General features: G+C 36.0%; 1 protein-coding gene across 5 annotated transcripts in view; it reads right to left on the bottom strand.

Moving 5' to 3' along the window:
- Positions 1–27,204, bottom strand: part of GBE1 (1,4-alpha-glucan branching enzyme 1) — a 182,777-nt gene that overhangs the window by 53,836 nt on the left and 101,737 nt on the right. For all 5 annotated transcript variants that reach the window (XM_015298401.4, XM_040653426.2, XM_015298424.4 and 2 more), the window contains 5 exons: positions 21,965–22,080; positions 21,621–21,748; positions 16,707–16,805; positions 14,535–14,645; positions 10,446–10,617 (listed from right to left, as the gene is read on the bottom strand). In XM_015298401.4, the coding sequence (XP_015153887.1) occupies positions 10,446–10,617; positions 14,535–14,645; positions 16,707–16,805; positions 21,621–21,748; positions 21,965–22,080 (626 nt within the window). The remainder of the gene's footprint in view (positions 1–10,445; positions 10,618–14,534; positions 14,646–16,706; positions 16,806–21,620; positions 21,749–21,964; positions 22,081–27,204) is intronic.

Raw genomic sequence — 27,204 nt, 5'->3', positions numbered from 1 at the left:
TAGTAAGTACCTACCTTCACCTTAATACCTACTGTACTTAGGTGAACTGGGATCCTTTCAAGACACACCTAACTAATGCTTTTAGGTCTTCCTTGTGACACCAAGTTAACATACATAGAAATTTACACTTATAAATGAGAATCAGAACAGATTATAGGCGTAGCTTACATTATGGCTGCTTAAAACATGATAATTTAATTTTTGAAACAAATATTTCTAAACTAGCTGTATAAAATGAATAAACTCATTTAAGTAGTCATCTCCAACATTTTTTCTTGAGCAGTTTTTTAGTAGAAAAATGTTTCTAATATGCACTCCTTTCCAACTCCAAAGTTTGTGTACTTACTGGAATTTATTTTGTATGCATATATTCACTATTTTATTTTAAAACATCATTTCCAGAACTATTATTCAATTTCTACTCTCCCCTGTAGCAATGATGTATGGAAATTCAAAGTGACAAAAACAAAACACAATACAGAGAAGAAATCATTACAGATTACTGACAGAGAAAATTTTGATTTGGACAGATTAATATATTTCAGTACGGATTTTTCATTTCTTTTTCTTTCTTTTTCCTTCTTTTTTCTTCTTTTAATATTTAAAGAAATGAAGTAACTGAAGTGAAAAAAAAGTCAATCTTCTGAAACAAGCAAGACTGCATACCAACTGCCCAAAGATTTATTTACCTATATCATTACTTTTGTTTCATTTCATTCTTTAACAAAGCCAAAAAATACTGGTCACGTATTTCAGTACTTGTTTTCTTATTAAGATAATAATGGGAACTGAAGAGGTACAATAATACTCCTTCAGGCAGACAACATGGTGTTTTCCATTTCTTGTTCAAGAGTATCTGCGTCAGTATTTCCAATGTAACAGAAGATTCCAAGAATCAAGAAGCTTATCAAGAGATTATAAAACTGAACTCTGGGCAGCCTGGTCTAGTGGTTGGTGACCCTGCACATAGCAGGGGGTTGAAACTAGATGATCATCATGGTCCTTTCAACCAGGCCATTTTACGATTCTATGAGTGTGAACTGAAAGCAGCTATCTGTGTTAATTTCATATGCATTCTTCTCTTCCTGTATCTAAGTATTCAGAGAAAAGCAAAAGGTATAGTCATGAATTCCTGGGTGCAGTGTTCAAATCATATATGGAGGAAATGAAAAATTACACTGTCCTATTGTTCTACAAATATAAATGCAACTAGTAATTATGCAAAAGGAAATTTCACAGTTTATCTGAAAAACTGCAATGAGTTCAAAATTAAACTAAATTTAAAATGGTTTTCATCTTCTTAAGAGACTGCTTGCTTCATTATTTTTAATTGAGACCTCCTTCTGTACCATTAACAGGAAGAAGAGATAATAACTAATAGCTTGTTAAATTTCTAAGACCAGTCACAGCTAGCACTGTAACAACAGCAGAGCCCTATTTATTATTTTTGAAACCATAACAACAAATTTCACATAATGTAGAAATCTGCACGAGTAAAGGCCTTTTATGATGGAGTTACAAAGTCAGGGGACAAAGGAAGAGTGCTGACATCATCTATCCGGACTTGTGCAGAGCATTAAACACTGTCCTGCATTACATCCTTGTTAAAAAAAATAGGAGAAAAATGGAATTGATGGATGGACCACATGCTGCATAAGGAATTGGATGGATATTTGCACTCAGAGAGTTGCAGTCAACAGCTCAGTGTCAAACTGGAGACCAGTGATGAGTGGCATTCCTCAAAGATCGGTACTGGGACTGGTGTTATTTAACATCTTTGTAGGCAACGTGGACAGTGAGATTAAGTGCACTCTCAGCAAGTTTGCAGACAACATCAAGCTGAGTGGTGCTGTTGATATGCTAGTGGGAAGGGATGCTATCTAGAGAGACCTGGACAGGCTTCAGAGGTGGGCCCATGTCAACCTTGTGGTGTTCAACAAGGCCACATGCAAGGTCCTGCACCTGAGTTGAGGCAATCCCAAGCATAGGTACAGGCTGGGTAGAGAATGGCCTGAGAACAGTCCTGAGGAGAAGGATCTGGGGGTGTCGGTTGATGCAAGACTCCATTTGAGCTAGTAATATGTGCTAGCAGCCCAGAAGACCAATGGTATCCTGGGTAGCATCAAGAAAAACATGATCAGTAGGTTGAAGGAGGTTATTCTTCCCCTCTACTCTGCTCTTTTGAGACCCCACCTGAAATACTGCATCCAGTTTTGAGGTCCTCAGAACAAGAAGGACACAATAAGTATGTAGTCTAAGTTTGCATGGTAAATTCTAACGACACAAAGCCTGCATAGTTTTAAATTTCAAACTGAAGATCTCTAGACATATGAGACACAGTTCAGAATTTATAAAGGTTCTTTTAATATGCTTCCCACTGCAGAATTTACCATGTCTTATGAAAATTTGCATAGAGAATACTTTGCCCCTTGAAGATCAATGCAATGCTGTTAAAATACATATTCTAGTAAATTTATAAGTGTCAAATTGATGACCTCAGAAAATTAAGACAATAAGCAGGCTTTAAGCTAATAGGGCTTGTGAAAAGAACAGGTTCTTGAACTCAATGACGTGAGGTTTTATGCCAGTGTCACCACAGAAGGTGTTAGCTCAGTTTAAACTACATTGGTTTGGGGGATTTAATGATGCTACTGAGATGTACTCATTTAAAATTACCACAACAGCACACATTAAAATTCAAATTGGAATGCATGCTTAAAGGTCTACTATTCAGACTTTACTAACACAAAATGCCACCTGTTCGGTCACGACTCAAAATAACAATTTCCTACTGAGTAACCCATACAGTTTAGTTTTATTTGGCTATTCACTGCCCTGTACGAGCCTTAAGAAAGAGTAACACATTGTCAAATGCAGAGCTGCTGAGGAACAGATTCTTATGCATGCTATTACAGCAGCTTACTTCAGTCTTTTTTATTATTTGATTGGAAGGTAAAGGAAAATGCAGTTTATGCCACCTCTCTCTCTTCTAAAGCCAGCCTACAAAGTATAACCAGGAAGAAATTATTCGCTTTTTGGTACACTGTTTTGGGGAAAAAAAAAAAATATTTATCACTAGACCATGCAATTCTTAAACATTTTCCAGATCATTGAACACAGATAGACTGCAAAAAGCAGAAGTAAAGCACTTCTAGCTGTGGTAAAAGGCTGCTGTAGTTGTTTTCAGTGCTGAGAGTTTCAGAAATAAGTAACTTAAAAAAAAAACAAAGTAATGTAAAACTTGACTACTAACAAATTATCAGCATCAAAACTGTATGAAGTACACTGAGCATTAGTGAGAGAAAAGACAAACTTTAAAATGATAACAGCTAGGTTTCATTTAGCAGATACAGCTTCTTTCATCAGGATAGATATGGATGAGACACACAGTTCATAGAATCATAGGACCACAAGGTTGGAAATGACCTGCAAGATCATCTAGTCCAACCGCCTTCCCATTCCCATTGGTTTCTTTCACATGCATTCTTTAATGAATGTCCACCCTTGCCGATGACTTAAATAGTTCATAAACAATGTATTTGTCACTGTTTGGATTGAGTGCTCTTACCCCATTGCCCTGCTGTTACATGTAAAATTCTTCAAATGATGGCTTTAGAGAGATTTAGCAACTCCAGTGGGTTTCTAATCAGGTAGACTGTTTCTGTAGATGTATGGCATTCCGAAAATGACTGGCCTCCTGTACTACGCATGCAATTAGTGAAGCTGATGAACTAGAAAATAAACCTTACTCCTTACTTTTGCTTAAGTCCTATATGAAAAGCATACATTATTACACAAATTTATTGAAGATACAACTGAAGGGAAGAAAAGCAAACTAGTTTCTCCCAGAAATACAGACGTTCATTTTTGATTAAAATAGGGACCTTAATGTTGGATTATAAAGGATCTATAATTTCCTCAAATAACTCAGGTTTAAAACTTATATCTCTCTAAAACAATAACAGTTAAAGAAAAAAAATACTAGAAATTCATCCATCAAAACCCAACCATATATGGCAATTAAAATGTCAGTATGGACTACAAATCTGCCCCACTCATGATACTTAAATATCTGATACTCTGCAGACCTGAGTGATACAAAGGAAGGAAATATCAGCATTGCTCTGTTTTATGGAACAGTCTTTCTCTAATTGCTTCTCTCATAGTTTCTAACATGTTTTGAGCAAGCATAGAAATGAAAATTATTTCACTTAACTGTAAATGAACACAAGTATTCACAATTTGCACTGGAAGACCTTTTGGAATAAACTCTCAAAGCAATTAACAAAGCCTATGCTATATAATTGGATAGTCCCTCCCACTCCTCAAGTTTTGATATACATCATACTGCAGAAAAATGTTGTAACTGGTCCATTACTACTAAAAAGACATATATAATTAAATCCTTCTTATTTTGTACCTGACGTGACGACCTTAAAGGTCTTTTCCAACCTAAATGATTCAGTGATTCTAATTGTTTCTGTGCAGCTGCCAGGAAATTAAAACACCTAGCAGAACTGGCAGCACAGAAAGCACATTTGCCAGGAATACTAGCATATATTAAGAAAAATGACTTCAAAATACATATCTTAATGCCCAGTCTTTTTACCACCTGACAACTTCAAGACAGTTCATCTAAAAGAGTTGACTAAAGTGAGCTAGTTCAAGGAGAATCTGCTCTTGCAGAAGGCCATTTCTTAGGTCACAGTCAAAAAAGTCACAAGGAACACTGAAGCCAGAGCACAGCAGTAATAAGAACAACAAAATTACTAGTGGTTTGTTTGCAACATTTCTAAGAAAAACAAAAACAAATAAACAAAAAGCCCACACCTTTGGTTTGAAATGAATATACTTGTTTTGGACAAAATTGCTTTTTTATCTGGAGTAGTTCACAAAAATAGCATTTTAGGTTTTGCATCAGGAGACTATAGATTTTGCTTTAAACAACAACATTCCCATTTGTCCTTTTTATTTCAAACTCAAAATTAACATTCTTCAAGCAAATTGTATGCACTTTTCCCACTATGATATTGGTGCTACTGATGCTTTTGCACCATACCTTCTTTGCTAACACATTTTTGCCTAATAAATGCTTTTTACTATGAAATGCCTTAGTTTACAAAAATCTATGTTTCTTTCTGCAAAATGCTCATTTAAAGGAAAAGTGGATGCATAGCATTTTCTTTTTAAAGGCCCTGGAGAAAACAAGGTTTAATTACATCAAACATTAGAGAAGAAACTATTTAGTGTATTAGAAAAACTTCAGCATAAAGAAAGTAGATAAACTGCTGTCTAAATGAACTAACAAGTGGGAAGAAGAGGAAGTTTAACAGATTGATTTGATAATACTAGTGAAAAAGAGATAAATGTCAACTCAAATAATAATACCATCACTCGATCATGACTGCAAAGAATTCTGTAGTTACTGAAAATAATTTTCTTGCTTCTACATTAAAAACAAACAAACAAAAAAGCATTGTTCTGCAGGAAGAGACAGATGTGGCCTCTAGAGCCCTAATTAAGTATTATTTTACTATAGGAAAGCCATGCAAAATAGTACAAGAGAGATTCATGTTGGGATTAATCTCCATTTAAATCAATAGATTTGAGTTTAAGCCAATTTCAAGTGAAGAAGGAAGCAAGAAAATGATTGCTAGCAAGCTGAAAAGCAAGATCTTACAGAGGCATAAAACAGTAAACATGATGGCTGTGCTGAAAGAAATGCTTCCTATCTTATTATGTTGGCTCACAGTGTCAGAGGTGGATATCAGCAGTATGGCTATACAGGTTGGATCTTCCCACAAATATTCTAGTACATTATGTTGCCCTTCGACAGATGGCAGCAGAAGGGCAGTCTGGCAAAATAGCATCTGACGTGGAAGTGCGTATGAAGCAAAGGTGCAGAAAAAAAATGGCACCTATTGACATTTATAGATGCTTGCTGAATGTTTATGGAGACCAAACAGTGGATCACCTCCTCTGGTGCAGATATTTATGAGAGAGGTATGCAGGCTCTTGTTTATTGCTGGTGAAAATGCATAGCTAATGGTGGTAACTATGTAGAAGAATCATGTTATGGAGCTGAGAATTTGTTCTACTGAATAGTGTTATTGTGCTCTTTGTACCTGCTGTAGTTTTCATGGAAATAAATGGGAGGCATTACTTTCACAGCAGCCTATGTATTTGTGCTATAAAGACTACCAAGGTCCTACACTGCTGCTAATTGGGCTGGACTTTATGTCTATTCTGGGCAATAAAATAGCCACCATTGCTAAATCTAGACAGACACACAGATGAAACTCATGATATAGCGAGATCAGGGAAACAAGCTGTATGGGAACTATTGAGTCATGGCTTGAACCCACTGATTGATCACCTGGGGAAAGGACTGGGTCAGCCCTGGGAGCACAGGTGAAGGCAATTCAGATGTGTGAACACAAGGGATGGAGCCTGGTTGCACCTCTCTTAGACCCCCATTTAAGGGCTAACTGCCAGGAGGGAAGGCTATCTTTCTGGAGATCTCTGCTTTGTGGAGTTTTTCCCCTGTGAGCCTGGATCTTCAGATATGGGCAAGCATTCTTATCTTCTTTGTCTCTTTTACCATTCTACCATGCTAATCTTTCTAACTGTAACACAAGCTCACTGAAGGACTGCTACAGCTCTTCTGTGTGTCCTGCAGGGTCTTCCCTCCTTGGAGGGAACTGCTACAGTTGTCTATAGCTCTTCTTCAAGAACAGGATGGGAAATAAAGCCAAATACAAGCGAAGGCATGTACAGACATGATAGTTTTCTAGTGATAATTTCAACTTATTTGAATGAAATACGAGAACCTTTGTTTAAGCATTATCTAGTGGATCTCAACAGCGTTTCCTGAATTCACAAGGTCTGGTAAGAATATTCCAGTAACGTTCTAGAAGTCTTACAACAATTTCTATTTATTCTTGTTATGCAATTTAGCAATTAGAATCCAATCTTAAGAATTTTTTGTTGTGTCTTTTTGTTGAACTTTTAGTTGCCTGTAAGGTAATTACCTTGGTTTTGAATCTTCACAATATAAAAGGCAGATATCTGTCACTTTTCTTTTGCTTTGAATTACATTAATATTATATGCATGTTTTAGGTCAATATCATTACATTTACAAACATTTCTACTTGAATAGAGGTATTATAAACATTGCCAACAGAAAGATTACTTCTACTGTATAATATATTCACACACTGTGAATGCTTTGAACTCTTTAATAAAGTGTCATCAAAGGTCAAACAACCATGTGTGTATGATCTACATATGTGAGCATTTTCACAGGTGTTTCTCCATGGAGGAGAGAATGCTGTGTCACTGCTTAGGCACTGTGCAGAAAGAAACTTGAAACTTCTGTGATTTCCTAACATCCTGTAATGTTTTCTGACTAGCAGTGGTCCTTCTCACTATTAAAATCTCCATCTAAGATGAGTACTTGGACTGAACAAACTACAGCAACAGTAGAATTGCTGTACCCTATCTGCTTTGATAGCACAACTATCAAAACAATTACTACTTTATGATCATTATTATTAAGCAAACTATTCTTCCTGAGCATGTTCATTCCCTAAAGCAGAATGTTAATCACTGTCATGCTCCTTTTCAGCCAAGCATATTAAGCTTTCCTTTCTAGGTTAAGTCTCCCATTCCAGGTGGGTAAAAGAAACCCCAGAGAAAGCTTGCAAAGCTGCATTGAAAACAAAACAACAAACAGAGAGAAGGAAAGAATACTCCTAATGGTTTGTATTACTAGGGAAGTAATTTGCTGACATGACAAGATGTTTCTATTTGTATTTTAAGTTTCCATATGCCACTGGTTGCCTATACTAGGCCTTCAGTGAAAACGAAAAAGCCAGAAACATTAAAAAAACACACAACTTCATAGATTTTTGCAACAGAACTAGACAGTATTAGTGTCAGGAGAAAGTGTTTGACGGGCAAAACTTATTCAGTAAGAATCTGCTTGCACATATGGAATACAAATGATACTTCAGCACAGATGTAATCAAATACTACTCCAGATCTTCAAAGTTAAAGTCAAGTATATATTTGAGAGCACAAGTTTCTAATCCCATGTATAGCTCTGCTTAAAAAAAATACTTTTAACAGGGATTTCCTTTTCTTTAAGGTAAATGCTGCATTGAGAAGGCAGCATGTTGCTTTGGTATCTGTTTTCAGAAAAATAAGATTTTTTTTCAAATAAACCCAAGGATGCACAGAGGCAACTAGAGTGCCTTCTCCAGTTCTGAAAAGAGATTCCTTGTCTATCTCCACCTCACTTGAGTCTTCTCTTCCTAACTCTTAACTCTCTCACAAAAAAGAAAGTTAGAACTCATTTGCCATTATGTTTACTTAACATAAAGCATAAAATAGCATGTCCCAATGTGCATTTTAAGTACACCGCTTATACATTTTTCTCATCCAACATTCATTTCAATTTTTTCACCTTTTACATATAGCATAATTTATTTACTGAAACATTTCCAGAACTGAAGGATACACAATATTAATTGTTCAATCAACCTGCACTGGCACACTGAATTTAACATGCCACATTGAATTACTTATCGTTTCTCTAACCTTATGAAGTAAATCTGAGCCAGAGACATCTGCAGTTGAGTAGGCATATTTTCTAAACACCTGCTTCTTCAACTACTGTAGTATCACTAGTTTGAATGGAACAGGACACATCATACCTTGTACATTTGTGGCCTGTCTATAAAACTCACATTTTTTTTTACTAATTCTTCAGTCTAGGGGAAAAAAAAACCCTGCATTTTAGTGGAAGTGGTATTTTACTACTATTGCACATAATGAAGTTTCCTATGCATTGTACTGAAGTTACTTTAGTTATCAAAAAAAAAAAAAAGAAAACAAAACAAAAAACACCCAAAACCACAACCAGGGGGCACCTAAATTTTCAAGTGCTCTTTTACTGCTGAGGGGCAGAACAGTACAGACATACTTAAATCAAATGCCAGCATTCCTTTTTTAAAGTTTTCCTTCTTTTCTTTTTAATTAGAAACATATTAATATGTATGTATGGGAACTGTTGAATCAGGGCCTGAACCTCTGATTGATCAACTGAGGTGAGCTGCAGGAGCACAGGTGAAGGTAGTTCACCTGTGTGACTGGAAGGGGTAGAGTCTGGCTCCACCTCTCCTAGACCTCATTTAATGGCTGACTGCCACTGAGGAAGGGTCTCTCTCTGGAGATTGCTCCTCGTGGAGTTTTCTTGTGTGCCTACAACACTGGTGAGCATTTTTCCATTTATTTCTGATTATCTTTTCCAATGTAATAATCTTTCCAGCTATATGCTCTTGAAAGACCAGCCTAGCTTCTCTGTATACTTACTGGTTACACTTCTATATACTCATTCATTATACATATGCATTATGTGTATTTTAAACGTAGTATTAAGAGAACAAAGTACATCCAGTTCTCCTCAAACTTGATAGTAAATGACATTTAATAACAAAAACTGAAGGCAATATTAAGTTAAAGCTTCTGTAATTTTCAGTATTTTATTGTTTGAGAATCATCCAAGATGACTGCTTTCAGCATGCTTTCAGCCTTTTTCACCTTTCATGTGACTAGCAGAACTGCTGTATAAAACTTGATATACCACATTACAGAATTGTAATTTTCTTCTTTTTTACTATAGATGCCATAAGGGTTATTTTGCAAAGAAATTAAGGAAGAGGTCATCAAGCATAAATTGTTTCAGCATGTAAAACTAATAACATTAATTTTTTAAGACCACTACATGGAACTCTAACTGTCTGATCAAATGAGAACTATGGGATGGTTTGTAGCAATAGTATTTAGGAAGCAATGCAACAGTTGTATTTTAGAGATTATGAAGAAAAAAAAATTACTGCTAGCTCTCACTGTTTCCCTGCTTCCCCAGCAGGACGTGTTTCCTGTCTCTGACTCATTTTTGCCTACACCTTATTAAACTCCTGCTCTTCACTTGAAAGCAAAGAAATATAAAACAACTGATTCCAGATTACTTTCTTGCACTAATTATTTGATCGTGAATAACTGAAATAAGAGCTATCCTCAGTTATTTCAGTGCTACTCTAAAAATCTTGAGAGAAGAGACAAAAGGCAACCTGGTTTTGAAAGGTAAGACTTACACAGACAGATCTGCAGACCTACAATTAAAATACTCACTTGAACTATAAAGATGAGTAACCTGAAACTTTAAAGAACTTATTTCTTTTACAATTAGGGGCCCCACTGATTTTATTTTCCTGTTTTACAACATGTCTTAAAGATGGAAAAAATGTGTGTTACCACTTGTGCTAAATTTTTATTTAAAAAAAAAATTATAGTTGTAAGATGGTACCATATATTTTTATTTCCCTGCCAAGCCTTCTGTAGATAAGAAAATGAAAGACATGCTCCTAAGATTACTTACCCATGAAGTTCAGATAGCCATCTCCTCCAAGCGTGTGAGTAATGAGGCGAATCATTTTATGAAGCTGGATTCCACGATCAATAACTGGAGTAAGAGGTGTGAACACACTCATGTTTGTGTACATCTCTGCATCCATCAATCGAAATGCCAATGTCTTATCACCAACAAGTGCCTATTAAAAAAAAATAATATCAAGAAAATAGGAGTACTAGAAGAGTTTCTAATATTGTTTTTTTGCTTTTTGGGTTTTTCTTTTTTTTTAAGCACGTTTTCTATTTCATAAGGGGAGAACTTGAAAAATCTGTGAGGAGTAAAGAACACGGCTTGGTGAATATGACCTAGACCTAGCTCACAAAGCAAACAACTTGCCCCTAATTATGATCATATGATCACCATGAGCCAATTTTCTAATTACTGCAACAATTATATTGTTTTATATATACCACACCCATGTGATTATACAGTCTGCTGTCAAAAAGAAAAGTCTAAGTTGAGGCAGGGACATCCCTGAGCTGATTCTTGCCCAGATCCCTGATCTAGCTGCCCACTTTTCCTGTGCAAATCTGTGCTTGTGTGTATGCAATCAATCAGCTCCTAGCCATCTAACTCCAGCTATGGTATTATGTTTCACCTGATAGTATCAAACCACACAGTTAATTCTGAGTACTTTTTTACCTATGTATATCAAATGTAAAATGTTATTTTCTACTCAATAAGCCACAAGTAGCCTATCACTTTTGAATTTTTGTAGGAAAACATGTCTATGGGAAAAAACATATCTATATATAGAGAGAGAAAAAAAAAACAGTAAAGTTCCTGGGATGCACAAAAAAAGGCTATTAATACATCTGATTTAAAGATGTAGAAAGATTGTGAAGCATTCATATGCTATCAAGAATATAGTTTGTTTTCTGATTTTACACAAGGGATCAATATAAAGTAGTATTTCTACCTAAAAACAGTAACTGAATTACTAACTTGCTAGTGTTTACAGTACTTAAGAAAGGCCAAGCAAGTCTTATTAATAACAAGGATTATTCTAATGTATTAGCATACAGGTAGTTGAAAATGTTTGGGAATGTCTGTGTGTTAATCTGTAATTTTTATTCTATCAGCCTAATTCTCATTTTATATTCTATTATGAAAATTTACTATGTTCCATAGAGACAGCTGAGTTCTAAACAGGTGTAGGTGAAAAACCCCATAATTTAGTTTTCAGACTGACAGTATAATGACGCAAATTGAAAATTCCCCCAAAGTACTCTTATTTCATTGGGGGAAAAGAAAGAGTTCCTATCTAGCAATGGCAAGACTGCAATGCTAAAGTCTTGTATAAAGTCGTGTAAGCAGACTTACACTAACATGCCTTCCATTTGGCTCTAGTCTTTTAGTCATTAATGAATATTCTTCTAATTCATGAAAGAGTTACTTGACTTGTGTGTTCACACAGATACAACAGTTGTAACTGTAGTACAGAAGACAGCAGTCTATCTGGCTTAGTACACATCTCCAAAACCAGCCAATAGCAGATGTGAAAGAACAGAGCATGAAGGGAGCCAAACTTTTAGCAATACTTCCGAAAGACACTATCTCAAAAATAACAGACCAGTGCTGAAACAAAATGTTGGTATCCAGGAGTCTTCCAGGAATCTTCTGTGAAACAAATTCAAAACCTTTTGAAATTATGTAAACATGGTACAAACATAGCATAACATAACAGAATTTGCTTCACGCTGGAGAAATGTGGGAGGAACAACTCTTCTCTTTATGCAGAATCTGCCATTTCTTCATTTAATGTAACATCCCCTAATCTTTCTCCTAGAAATGGAGGCAATTGTTCACTGTTCACATTTTCTGTGTCAGTCACGACTTTATAAACTGACACTCTTCCAATTTTAATGATTTCCTATCTATCCTGAAGAGTCTTAGTCTATTTAGTTTTCTTCTTATGAAAGCCATTCTGTACATCTAATTATTCATACCAACTCTGTCAACTTCTCTTTCAGTTATGCTGGTTGTCCTGAGATACAGGACTACGCCTGCCCACAGCATTCAAGATGCAAGTAAACTATGAAAGGCTACAGTGACATACTGATTTTGCTCTTTGCTGTCTACTCCTTTCATAATAATTCCAAGAAAAATATATGCTTTCTGACTGCACTGAGTTGATATTTTCATACGTGTATTATAATCACAAGGCCCTATGCTCTGACGGTTGACCATCTGCTCATAAACCGTTACTACATGTAAGAAATTGGAATCATTTCAGACCCTTATGTGCTTCACTGCATACCATTACATAACATTTTATCTATCATCCCATTTTGTTTCTCTGTCCTACTTTTCACATATCATCCCGGTGTTCATCTGCAATCCACATAGCTATCTTCCCGTTTAAATTTGAAATATACATACAGACCTTAGTCCAAGTAATAAGATTCTAAAATAAAAATACACTGTCATATGAAAAAGAATTAATAAAGTCCAGTATGAAATAAAATAACAACAGTAATCCTATATGAGGGCTCCTTCAAAAGTAATGCTTCCTATTCTTTTACACTGGCCCACAATGTCAGAGGCCATTGTTGATGGTACAGCACCCTACCCTCAAACATTCCACTACCTTCTTTTGTCATGCAACAGATGGCAGCAGAGGGCCAGTCTGACAAAATGGCGTCTGACATGGAAGTGCGCATGAAGCAAAGGTGTGTCACTGAATTCCTCCATGCAGAAGAAAAAAGGGCACCCATTGACATTTGTAGATGCTTGCTGAATGTTTAGGGAGACCAAACAATGGATGTGAGCACAATGAGGTGGCGGGTGGTGCATTTCAGAAATGTTGCTGTCTTAGCAGCTATGAAACAGTGGGTCACCTCCTGTGGTGCAGATATTTATGAGAGCAGCATGCAGGCTCTTGTTTGTTGCTGGTGAAAATGCATAGCTAATGGTGGTGACTATGTAGAAGAATCGTGTTATGTAGCTGAGAATTTGCTCTATTGAATAGTATTATTTTGCTCTTTGTATCTGCTGTAGTTTTCATGGAAATGAATGGGAGGCATTACATGCAGAGCAACCTTCATGTTTCAGGATGAAGACTCATCTTTTATAAAAGCATATAAGCAGAAAAATATGCATTTCCAAGTAATATCTCAATTTTTTGCCAGGGCAGGGACTCTGTTCTCATGCTTTAAGTGAACACTATGTAACAATCTCATAAGAAGGCAAATAAGCACACAAAAGCAAGTTGATAAATTCTTATTTTAAATTACAACATAGATCTTGTTTTAGGCACTTTTGTTGACTTATGTTATAGAAGGCATAGAAAATATACATCAATCTCTTAAGTAAATGAAAGAGTTGAAGAAAGGTTACTTAAACCTTTTATTAGAAAACTATTTCTTCTTAGTTCTTATTTTTAAGTTTCTAATATTAAAACTCTCAGCTATCATGTTTTCTGACACCTCAGAAATAACAACTAGAAAAACAGAGGGAATTGAGTGTTATCTAAACTGATCATTATTTTTTGTTTTTCCATATACAGAACCACTACAATTGCTGTGTTTTGCACCAAATTGTTAAAGAACACGCCGTTTAGATCTCAAAATAGAATTGGAGTTTGCAATCCTTTAAGAGATGAAACATTTTCTGAGGGGAATACAACCATTTCGGACAGTGATCCAGTAAGTAAATTTGCTAACTTGTCATGCTGTTTATGCTTATCATAAGCAGCACTCCAGCCTACCTTGTGGAAACTGGATTTTTTGAAATTATAAATTCTATGCTTTCCTATATCCTCTGACAGGCAGGCAAAACTGGAAGCTAGAACTTGTTTATTAAATTACAAAACTGAAAAGTAACACTACCCACCCCGGCAACAGAGGATCAAAAAACCAATCAAAACAAACAAAGAAAAAAACCACAACATAAAAGCCTGCATGTACTGCATAAGACCTTCCCAGGTCTGAAACTGTTATCTATCTTTCTCAAGTCAAGGGTAAATTTTAATAACAAAAAACAACTAAATGTTTAAGCCTAATTTTTTGCATGTTTATATATGATAAATAAATAAATAGGCATTGTCTATCGTACCTGGTCATGGCTCTCTGCGTATGCAATATATTTCTCATCACATCGTCTGTTTGTTAATGTATATACAATATTGCCCATATTCCAGTCTTCATCTTTCAACTCCTTAATTATCTACAGAAATAAAGGAAAAATCAATCAGAAGGTATTGCTTTTTATTTTATTTTTTTTTTAAACTAACAGCACAGTACTACCTTTCTTCATTATTTTGGCACAGAAATCGACAGTGAATGATGAACTCCTAAATTTTGAAGGGATGAGCTTTTTCTGATAATCCAAAAAGATTTCTGTTCATTATATGTCTTTTTATGTCTGTGATATACAGACAAAAACAGAAGTGATAAAAACAGCAGTGACATCATGAACACTGATATGATGCTGTAAAATTTAACATTCTGATTGTAACTGGCCACACACTCCTCAACAACTTTTTTATTCTCCCCCTCATAAATTCTGGCCCTGAAAACATTCAGGCACTGATGCAGGATATCACATACTAGATATAACCTTAATCTGAACAAGTACAATCACTGTTATGGCAGCTGTCATGTCTTAGCTACTTTTTACAGATCCATCAGAACAAGTATACGGCACCCTGGAGATCTTTCAGGTCTAAAACTTATTTTAGGAAGTTCCTCAGAAAAACAGGTGATTAAAATGTATATACTTAAAAAAGCTATAGAGAAAAGTCAGCAGGCAGCTGATAGACTGCAATATTTACCCTCCCAATCATTTTATCTTTACTTTTGTTCCAAAAGTGTGGTAACAAACTAGGCACATCACCTTTCTTAACTCAAGGTCTTCTGCTGTGGTTACTTATTTGAAGTTACCTTATCTAGAAGATTTTTGCATCACTGTACGGTTTTGTAAAATCAACACGCTCCTGAACTAAAATAAGAGTAAACTAAAATAAGACACCACAGCAGAGATTGCTGTAATAAATTAGCAATCCATAATACAAAAAATCAAGTGTTTTGCTTCTAAAAATTTAAGTCTTTTTTACTGTGCAACTTAAAATTCAGCTGCATGCATTTTACCTACACAGAAAATCATTAATTTTTGTCTATCAAGGTGTGGCAGGGAAGTTGAATTTGTAATGGAAAAAACAGAGTAAAATAAAATTAAAAAAAGCAATATCACAACAAGCTATTACAAAATTATATGCCCACACCATATTCAGGATCTAAACTTCTTCCCACTCCAAAGTTCAGTGATGCTGTTAGAAAACCTGGCAAGTTTGTCTTCCACGTGGAAAGAAGGAAAACTATTTTTCGATTGATCTACCCTCTATCTCCTAGTTACAAAAGTGAAAGATTCTAAAGATAAGTTAATTCACTTTTTATTTTAAAATACTCACTACATTTACTGGGGCATTACTGCTCATATAAAACATTTATTGTTTTCAGATTATCATGATAGCCCCAGGGATTTGGATGCAATCTTATATCTAACTGAATAACATTCTCTAAAACATCAGTAAAAGCCTTTTGAGATTGTTTCATTCTTTTATTGTTTCATTCTTTTTTCTTGTGATTCTCTGTAACAAGGTAAAGGTGATTTTAATCCTTATCACAGTCAGTGTTCATTAGCATATTATTGTTCTTGAAGAGCACTTACAGAGTTACTATTCTTTTTGTAACCCCATGCTACAGATTGTTGGTGTTAGAGTAATTAGCTCATGTTTATTTTGGTTAAATTTTCAGCTCTATCTATGCTCAGTGCCAATTGCTATGCCCGATTTCAGAACAGTTCATTGTATGTTTTTGTTCGTTTCTTTCTAACTTATGTGCATATGGTTATCTTATTATTTACCTGTTCACATTCAATATTGACTACATATTCTACTGTAGCTCCAAGTTATAGGTTACTTCAAATAAAATGAGTCTATGCCTGTTGCATTGAATAAAGAAATGAGATCAGCTAAAATGCAAAGAACAGCCCATAATCTTGCTCATCTTCTCATACCTGAGATATGATATCTGACAGCTCTCATTTCGACCACTAATAACTGTGCTCAAGACTGTCAGAATTTATTCTAATAGGGCATTAAGTTAATGGATGAGGGAGACAGTTGAATTCATCAGCAGAATTCCTAAAAGTGTTTCTATATATGTGTGGTTAGAGAAACATAGCACTCTGAAGAGCAGAACGTATTTTTAAAACACATTTTCTTACCTTTATCCACTTATCTGGAATAGCCATGGCTAGTCGATAATCAAATCCTCCTCCTCCCTCTGCAACAGGACGGCAAAGAGCTGGCATTCCAGAAACATCCTTAAATAATACACAACATAATTTGGCTAGCATAGTAATTATTTGTTCAGCTTTTCTATCATAAAGTTGTACTCCACTGTACACAAATGCTATGTAAACTATAAACAGCTTCTATGATTGACTGGGGGAAAAGTGGATGAGAAAGGGAAAGGGAAAGAAAAATCTATGGGTGATTGCAGCACAGACTTATTCTTTGAATGCAAGATACAGGGAAGGATTATGACTCATCTCAAATATTCCACTATAAAGCATTTTAATAGAATAGATATTTGAAGAGAAAGAGACCTTAGCAAAGGCAGAATTTGAAATAATTAGCTCTCTTGAGCTTCAAGTAATCAATAGTAAGTAAAAAGTAATCAACAAAAGACAAATTAAACCTTCATTTTGTTTATTGATATTCTGCATAAAGAATGGCATAAAAGTAAAAGGCTGAATTAAGTACAGCAAGGAAGAAGAATACAATCTGTACTATTTTCCTAATCACGTAAAACTACTGATTCAGCTAGCCCTGGAAAATAACACACTCTTATTGCATAGTTCTCCAGCTTTATATTCATGGAGGCTGGTCACTCTTAATTTTATAATTCAAAGTTCTTAATATTTACATCATCATTTTATTAGACAGTCATGTCACATAGCATCTTTTCTATGAAGTTAGATTATCTAAGTAGAAAATGCAAATCCAAAAATAATTGCAAAATATCTACCAGAAATCAGTTGAATTACTTTACATAAGTGAGAAGTCATTCCACCACAGTGGCTATGCATTAAAATACACATCTTTTGTGTCTACTCAAGTGTTTATATGGAACTGAATTTATCTTAAACTAGAACATTATTTCAATGCAAAATCTGTAATAAAATCAAAAGATGTGGAATTTCCTTCAGAATGAAAAAGGTATTTTCACGTGAAGTTACACATATATACTTATACGGCAACCTCAGGAAGTTCAACAAGGGCAAATATCAAATCTTGCCCATGGGATGGAATAACCCAAGCACATCCAACCTGCAGCTTATGGGTCGAAGGTGGCCTAGCACTGTCACAGTCACCCTCTACCCCAAGCCACCATGGTGGCAGCTCTATCCCACCAAGCAGCTCTACCAAATTCAGATAAAGCGCCCATCTCACAACAACCAAACGTCATTGTGCAATTGTCACTCTCTGGGCTGAATCCAGGGCATGGGGAGAGCACAGTGCAGTGCTAACTCTACTTAAGGCAAATGAATTTTGATTTTATGCATTTTATGCATTTTGATACACTGGCTAGACACAGTTCTGTGAACAATGAAAAACATGCGTCTGTGCTTTCCATCCCAATAAAGGAATTTGAGGGTAGGTTTCAAGATTGACAGAAAAAAATCATCAATTGTTTTGCATATTTGTGACTCCAGTTTAAGTCAACATAAATATGTTAACCACAAATTTTCAAACGGAACATACGGAGTTGCAATCTGATATCCAACTCAACGTTTTGATCGTGTCTCTTTACCAGACTTTTAAAAGACCTCTCTTCCCAGAGAAAAAAATTCCCCCTATTCACAGTCACACCTTACACATTATCACTTTTTGGCAGTACATACATTTGTGAGCAACTCTTTTCAAGGATGAAGCAGAGGAAGAGTTAAAATTTCCATCAAAAAACCTTGGCAAACACCTTGAGAGCACATTAAGAATTGCAAGCACTGCCATCAAACCACCCTGATGCATTAGTTTCACAAAACAAGGTCAAATATCATGCTAGTCCTATGTTTTGTTGCTTTCTTGTGTTTTAATTAAAAAAAAAAAGTTTTGTTAGTTATACATATTAAGTATATTATCTATTTTATATGCCACTCGACAATTCCTCTTCACCCAATGCAACCCAGGCAAGCCAAAAGTTTCGACACCCATGGACTAACCACTTTCATCAGGGCAAGCAAGGGCCTGCCAAGCCAGAGAGCTGCTCTGCTGGAAAGGCCCTGGGCTGGCAGCATGCTGAACAGGAGTCAGCAGCCTGTCCTGGCACCAGAGATGGCTGGCATCATCCTCTGCTGAATGAACAGACAGATCAAAGGAAGGGATTATCACACTTCACTAAACAGTCATTAGACCACAGAGAAAACAGTATCCACTTTTTTCCCTGCCCAGCTAAAGACAGACACTGCCAAACCAAAGGGAGTTTATCAGGAGGTTAGCAGGACATGGGGCTGGAGCCCTTGCTCTGTAAAGGGATGTTGAAGTCTGGGCCTTGTTCTGCCTGAGGAAGAAGTGACTTCAGGGGGCCTAACAGCAGTCAGTGCCTTCAGGGCTACTGAGAAGACAGTCTTTGTAATGAGTTAGGCAGCAGGAGAATGAGCGACACAGGTACTAAATCAATACAGAGATGGTTCTAAATGGATATAAGGAGAAATGTAAATAATTGGGAGGTTAAATAAACAGGCTGTCCAGAGAGGCAGTGGGAGACACATCCGTGTAGGTTTTCAAGACCAATTGAAAAAAATCTCTGAGCACCCGAACTTGTGTAAGTTCAGTTCTGAACCTATTTTAAGCAAGAGGCAAGGCTAGATTATCTTAGTTACTTTTCAACATGAACAAATTTATGTTTTCTTTTGAAGTATTTTTCAATATTTATGTATTTCTGATTTTCACATAAAACTTCACTCTTTCAATTTGCTGAAGAAAATTAATAGAAGAGTTAAGCTTAGGAATAGCCATATTGAAGGAAAGCTCACACAGCTTTAAAAATAAGACAGGCTGTCAAAAAAATTTCTGTACTAAAACAGCATTTTCTACAATATTCAATCTCGTTATGTAAATATCTTCATGTCAAGGTAAATAAATCTAGAGATTCCATATGCTGTAAAGGAAGGGAAGCCATCGAGAGGGACCTGGACAGGCTGGAGAAGTGGGCCCATGAAAACGTAATGTGGTTCAATACGGCCAAGTGCAGGGTGCCGCACTTGGGTTGGGGCAATCCCAGGTATTTATACAAACTGGGGGAAGATCTCCTTGAGAGCAGCCCTGCGGAGAAGGATGTGGGGTTTCTGGAAGAATGAGAAGCTGGACATGAGCCAGCAGTGTGCGCTTGCAGCCCGGAAGGCCAACTATGTTTGGGGCTGCATTAAAAAAGGGGTGGCCATGAGGGAGAGAGAGGTGATTGTGCCCCTCCACTCGGCTCTTGTGAGGCCCCATCTGGAGTACTGCATTCAGGCCTGGGGCCCCCAGTACAGAAGGGACATGGGGCTCTTGGAGTGGGGGTCCAGAGAAGGGCTACTAAGATGATCAGAAGGCTGGAGCACCTCTCCAGTGAGGAAAGGTTGAGATAACTGGGTTTGTTTAGCTTGGAGAAGAGAAGGCTCCGGAGAGACCTCATTGCAACCTTCCAGTACTTGAAGGGAGCATATAAACAGGAGGGGGAGCAGCTGCTTACAAGGGTGGATAAAGATAGGACAAAGGGGAATGGTTTTAAACTGAGAGGGGGAGGATTAGTAGATATTAGGAGGAAGTTCTTCCACACAGAGGGTGGTGACGCACTGGAACAGGTTGCTCAAGGAGGTTGTGGATGCCCCATCCCTGGAGGCATTCAAGGCCAGGCTGGATGTGGCTCTGGGCAGCCTGGTCTAGTGGTTGGTGACACTGCACATAGCAGGAAGGTTGAAACTTGATGATCATTGTGGTCCTTTTCAATCCAGACCATTCAATGATTCTATATATTATGGTTAGTTATGGTTACGCAAAACCATATTTTACTCCTATGGCATTCATTCTATCATCACTATAGGCAAACAAAAATTCTTCATTGTCTATTCTGTAATTTTCATTTATGCCAGCAGTTTCTCCTTTTGATCCATATGGATCAAATTTGTATTTTGTACAGTGACTCCCAAGGGCTGAAGACTGATGTATTGAAACAGGAGCAGTTTTCAACACAAGCAAGAGAAATAGATGAGGCAACTCATGATAACAGAGTTCTTAAGCCTGGAAATACGAGTAGATTGAACTCAAAATTTCATTGGTAAGAATGCTTATAATCTACAGCTTCGTAGAAAATAAGCCGTCTCACTTACTCACAGAGTAATGAGACCATTTATTATTAACTGCTTACCAGATGCGGTTTTGTTGGCCTTCCATTAAGCTTTTAGTCTATAATGTAAACTTACATAAGTACCATGATTTTGTTTTCTGAAAAGGAACTAGGAACTCTAATAAAAAATAGTTTCATTAACAGTCTATATAGTCCCATAATGAGAGATATTTTTTTTAATGAAAAGGATTATTTAAATATAACAACAGAAGAATCCTCAAGAGAACTCAAATGACTTAAAATATTGCCTATTTACTCCCTCAGAAACCTGAAGGAATTTAACACTAAATATAAATTATCATACACATTCAGTATTTATAAATTTATCACATTTATTATGAAAGGTAATTGTCAATTATACCAATATAATTCAAAATATGCAAAACAGCACAAGGGCTGTTAATCTTTAGTACCATGAATTGCTAGTGAAAAATAGCAATCATGTAAAAGTAACAAACTAATAAAAACAAACCTCATTACAAGTTCAAGAAAAATGAGAGAGGGAAAAAAAAGAAAATAGAAATCCTCGCATTAGTTAATGACCCATTAATGTAGAGAAAATTCCCAATATGTGTATTCCAGTTGTTTTTCCACCCCCACAAGGCACAGTCTGTCCTCTAATTAATATTTATCGGCTCATGTCACTTCTTGAGTCCCTGCAGAATGATTTGATAATTACCAGGAAATCACATCTGAAAGCAAACTGATCGATACTAATTTCATTGAGTATGGAAAATTCTGATTTTACCTCTGCTATTGTTATGCAGTCTGGATGCAAGAAGTTAATCATGTGGTTGGCCAGCATCAGATAACACAAAGCATCTTCATCCACATCTAGGCCAAAATATTCATTGTAATCCCCACTGAATTCTTTGCCTATTAAGACAGGAAGTTTAAAAAGATACATTTTAAAAATATATTTTGTAATATGTAAATTGTTATTCAAAATTTCAAATCTGTCTTCATAGAAGTAGAAAAAATACATTGGCAAATCTGGATTAGTTTTTGAGTATTCAGTTAATTTTTGTATCACAGTTTCCACAACAGAACTGCAACAGGACTGCTTACATCAGAACTGATTAAATTACTTACCAATCCCATGATCGTGATACAGCATAGACGTAACACCATCAAATCGGAAGCCATCAAAACCATAATCCTCGATCCACATTCTCAGATTGGACAAAAGGAATCTCAAAACTTCCCAGCTGAAATAACATTAACAGAAAATTTTAGAAACCTTGGAAGGACCTATGGTTCCTTACACAGTGCATCTACTTGAATATACTACATACTCTATAAAAAAAATTACAATCTGCATACACATATCTTTATAGGTTAGTGTTTTAACACATTTTAATACAGAATGTGTTACTGTACATATAGTTTGCATCTCTAAAAATGGTTATACTCTGTGGAAATAGACCTTATAAAAATGGAAAGGAAATTATGTTAGTTAAGATTAACTCCCTGAGATGTTACAGATTTACAGCAATTTCTAGGACCAATAGAAGTTCAAAAACTTCTGTGGTATTTTTTTCTTCCCCCCCAATTATACACATAAATCACATGTTATCAGTAAATTACTAGCACCATATCACATACTGTGTATAGAAATTGCTTAAAGCACAAACTAATGGAAATAGAAGAGATATTATTTGCAATTCAGAACAACGGGAATGAGATGTAATAAATACACAAAGAAAGCAAGGACAGTAAATCGAAAATATAAAAGAAGTTCCAAAGTAAGCAGAGAGGCATTTGTGAACAAAATTTATAAAAAAGAGTAGAACAGTTTCTAAAAGTCTTCCTACTCCCAGCACACTCATCTCAGTAGTTTCAAAACCACTTCTATCTTGTATCCACTGGTTGTGCTGTGTTGTGCTCCTGTACTCTGATACCTTCAGTACAGGCTGCAACAAGTATATCTCCTGCAAGCTAAGGTTCGGGACAGCTCATCCACCTCAACCATTCCCATGAGGTATTTTTTGCCCATGCATACAACATTTGTCAATAGAGCATAACTACAATCCACCCACTACCAAGTTTGAGCTCAGGGAATAGAACAAGCTACACAGAAGCATGCAAGGCACATCACTCATCATCCTCTGGCAGGGTGAGATGGAAGGAGTACACCTAACTCAGGGTGTATTTGTTAGCATCATTATTGTAATTTATCTATGCACATACATGGAATCAGCCAGTGAAGGAGATTCTTGATCTCTTCTATATTTAATTTATCAGATAATAGAGGCAGCACACTCATGAGGCTATTACAACAAATGGGACAAACTCTATTTTTTTTTTTACAAAAGAAACATTTCCACCTTCATTCCTCCCAGAACCCTCCTCGTGTAAAGGTTGCTTTAAATCATAAAATACAGGAGCATCCTAGATTCATTATAAACCTGGTAAAATCCTGATCTCATTGAATAACAAACTCTCATTTCTCGTTTTCTTTGCATGCATTGCATATAAATATTTGTGCATATAAAATCAGAAATATTACTAATCCAGAAATTCCAAAGCTAGGAAATGCAAATCAATGTGTTGTCTCAATTCAATCATTTAATACCTTTTTGAGTATGTATTACATGATAACTTTTTTCCTCAGAATTATTTAATTTACAAGATAACATTATAGTAGGAAGACCCAACATCTTGTCTGTAGAACTTCTTAGATATTTCTTATTTTTAGGTGAGATGATTTGCAGTGAGTGAACAATAAAAAAAGATAATGCTCTGATGGTGAAAAGACTAGAAAGATATCAACATTTTTGTGAATTGGCAAACTTGTCCCTTCAAAATGCAACATCTTGCCAGTGCTTGCTGAATCTTTTCCTGGTCAGCATCAAATATTCAGTCAGCTCTTTGCTGTAAGCTAAGCACTATGAGTCACATCATCAATAGCTGCATAGTGATAAAAATAATCTCTCATGATTAAGATAATACATGTACAAAGAGTAGATGAATTGTCACAAGCACCAAGTCTTAGAAACTGGTTTTCCTCATTACAGACTGCTTGACTTTATAACATTCTAGCACTTATGACAATGAATAGGATTTGTAAAACACATACAGAATTCCCAAGATGGGTAACATGCAATTTTTCCCACATTGATGACACTGAAGACTGATCTTTTGAAAAAGATGGAAAGGAAGTATGAAAAATAATTTGTAATTACTTTTACATTAAAAAGCAACTACAGAGAAGAGTAAACAAGATGGATTTGCTGAATCAAAACATTAGTTAGAAATCAAAGACTTTAAAAACCTGTGTAGGAGCAGGCGGTGTTTTCCAGCCATCTGATTGCACATAGGAGAGAAGATCACGAATAAATAAATAAACAAGAAAACAAACAGATGAAATCTGTTTCTCATATAAACTTGGAGGGAAAAAAGAAAAAAACAAAAACAAGAGTTTGAAGAAAATTTCTAGGGTGCAGTTCTAAGGTGTAATTGTCACCCTATAGGGTAACATAGCTCCAAAACAAGAGCCAGAAGAACAATTTCAAAGAAACAAGCAAATAACAAATCATACAGAGATTCATTAGTTCATCCAATTCAATTCGCTTATGGGAGCAGCAGCACTAGAAATAGAAGTTGACAGAAGTAACAAAAAATTGTGGAATCATAGCATAAATGAAACACATGCACAATATAAGCAATAATTCAGTAGCATTTCTAAAAGAAATAGATCCCATAATTTAACAGATATACAAACAGGATAGCATTCATTAAGAATGTAATTTCTTTTGGGCAAAAGCTGTGCATTAAATTACATCCTAACAGTTTGTCGCAGTTTTACATGTCATAAAATTGAGAACATTCTTTTATTCCTTGCAAGAACTAAGAGAGAGAGAGAGAGAGAGAAAAGCTGTGTTAGCATTTAACAAAATGATTTACAACATAGGAAATTTAAGCAATTGAGAACTCACTCAGATATCATTCAAAACAGGGAAATCTTGCTTTTTGTCCCCCCCAGTGAAAAATAACTTATGCATTTCAACTGAGAAATCCACTTTTTTAGTGAAATGAGCACACATCTGCTTAGATGAACTGGTTTCACAAGGTGATAAGGAATTTAAACAACTGGGTCAGCAGAAAACCTCTGAAATTTTGTGTAAGTCATCTTCGTTATTTATTCTTTTACCTCCTTTGCTAATAAAGAGAGCAAATAACAATTCACTCTGGAATTCCAAGGCATTATGTCTTGAAAGTGAACTGTGCAAAGATAGGATTTCTGGGAATGCACTGTTATGGCTGCCTTTTAAACAGCGAAATAAGCCATTACATTTCAGCAATAGTGAGTTCAGTTACATTTCAAAAATAACATTCAGACACAAAATAACTTCTAAGAAGAAAGCGTCTTCTGACTATAAAAAATACTAATTAATCTTAGTTGCACGTGAGAAGTTACAAAATACTAAAATTTTACAGTTCAACATGCATTGAGTTTTTAAGATTTTAAAATAAAGAGAAGACAATTGACAAAAGTTCTGAGGAAAGACTGACAAAGTTTCTACATTCAAATTACATTCCAGTTACAGAAGAATGTAGCTGATGGAAGTCTTCAAAATGACTGCAACAGTCTTACAGAATTCTTGAGCTATTCTTTAGTGTGACAGTATTTTAAATATCATTAAATGAATATGAACAAATCTTTTTTATTTAAAAAGAAAATTCCAGCATAGACTGTCAACTCAATAGATAATCAGTGTTGCCACAATCCTTTTGGTCAAGCTGTTGTATTGTGAAAGTGAGCTGAGGGCAAAGGGAGAACTAAAGAGGTTATACAAATAAGTTTTTACTTCTGTCCATCACAATCTCAGACGTGGGTGAAGCTTGAAACTAACAATTCCAACAATACATCTTTATTTGCACAAAACTTGAAAAGATGCTACTTGCATTACACACATCATGATTATATTTTCTTGGGAAGGATTATAAGAATAACCTTACAATTCCCTCACCTTCCCAATGCTAATGGCTCAAGAGTTCCTTAAGAGAGAGCTTGGATCATTAAATAGGATCTATCCACATCTTCTTCAGTAATATCATTGATGAAGAGAACTACCTTTTCTTCCCATGAAAGCTCTGAATTTAAAATAAATATTAGCTCTAGGTCTAGCCTCCAAGGTTTTTTCACATTTATAAAACAGGAGGGCTGTGACAGAAGTAATGCCTCCTATATTATTATGTTGGCCCAGGACATCAGAGGTGGATGCTGATGGTATGGAAGTAGAGTTGAACCTTCCCATCATGTATTCCATTACACTTTGTTGCTGTGTGACAGATGGCAGCAGGGGGGCAGTCTGACAGAATGGCGTCTGACATCGAAATGCATAAGATGCAAAGGTGTGTCACTGATTTCCCTGCAGAAAAAATGGCACCTACTGGCATTCTTCTATGTTTGCTGAAAATGTTTATGGATATTTCTGGTGAGCAAACAATGGATGAGAGCACACAGAGGTGGTGGTTTATGCATTTCTGCAAAAGTAATGGCAACATGGAAGACAAGTCACATTCCAGACAGCCATGAAGATTTTTTTTTTATGAGCACAGCATGCAGGCTCTTGTTCATTGCTGCTGAAAATGCATAGCCAATGGTGGCAACTATGTTGAAAAGCAATGTTCTGTGGCTGTGAATTTGCTCTATCAAAAAGTGTTATTATATTCTTTGTACCTGCAATAGTTTCCATAGAAATAAATGGGAGACGATCTACATATCTTAATTACTGCCCCACTGTCTTTTCCTTCCCCACTGTCCTGGTTTTATTAGTATTCCATAACATGACATCATGTGACAAGCTCTTCAGTGCTGGAACATGGTACTGAGAGCTGCACTTTCCTCAGTCAGCTCATAGCAGTCTCAGCTATTTGCACTTCCTGGGTCCTGGCAGCACTGGCTATTCTTACGTGAGTTTCAGCTCTGTGAGAGAAAGATACACTAAGAGACAGACTACAGTTCCCAAAAGTCTCCAGTATTCTCCGCATGTTTTGTGATTCTGGGTAAAAGAGGTAGGAGAGCACAGTGATGGGGAAGAAACCTGTCTTCCATTTACAGTTGCACTTCTCGAAACTTCTCTCTCTCCCATTTATTTGATTTATTACCTGTAACTCATTTTCATGTCATGTTGTCTTACATTCACTTATCATTTGTAGTAAATTAGTTATCCTTCCTTATCTTGGTCACATCATTCATACTTCTTCCCCTCTGGAAGAGGTAAAAAAAAGGGGCAGGGTGTGAAGCCCCATCACTTGTGATAGAATCAATGAAACCATAACACCCACTTACTACTTACAATCATTTATCACTTTATCACTCTGCT

Source organism: Gallus gallus, chromosome 1 (assembly GCF_016699485.2).
Source record: "Gallus gallus isolate bGalGal1 chromosome 1, bGalGal1.mat.broiler.GRCg7b, whole genome shotgun sequence".
Taxonomy (NCBI): domain Eukaryota; kingdom Metazoa; phylum Chordata; class Aves; order Galliformes; family Phasianidae; genus Gallus; species Gallus gallus.
The sequence above is the reverse complement of the archived record's forward strand: the minus strand, read 5'-3'. Positions and strand labels throughout refer to the sequence as shown.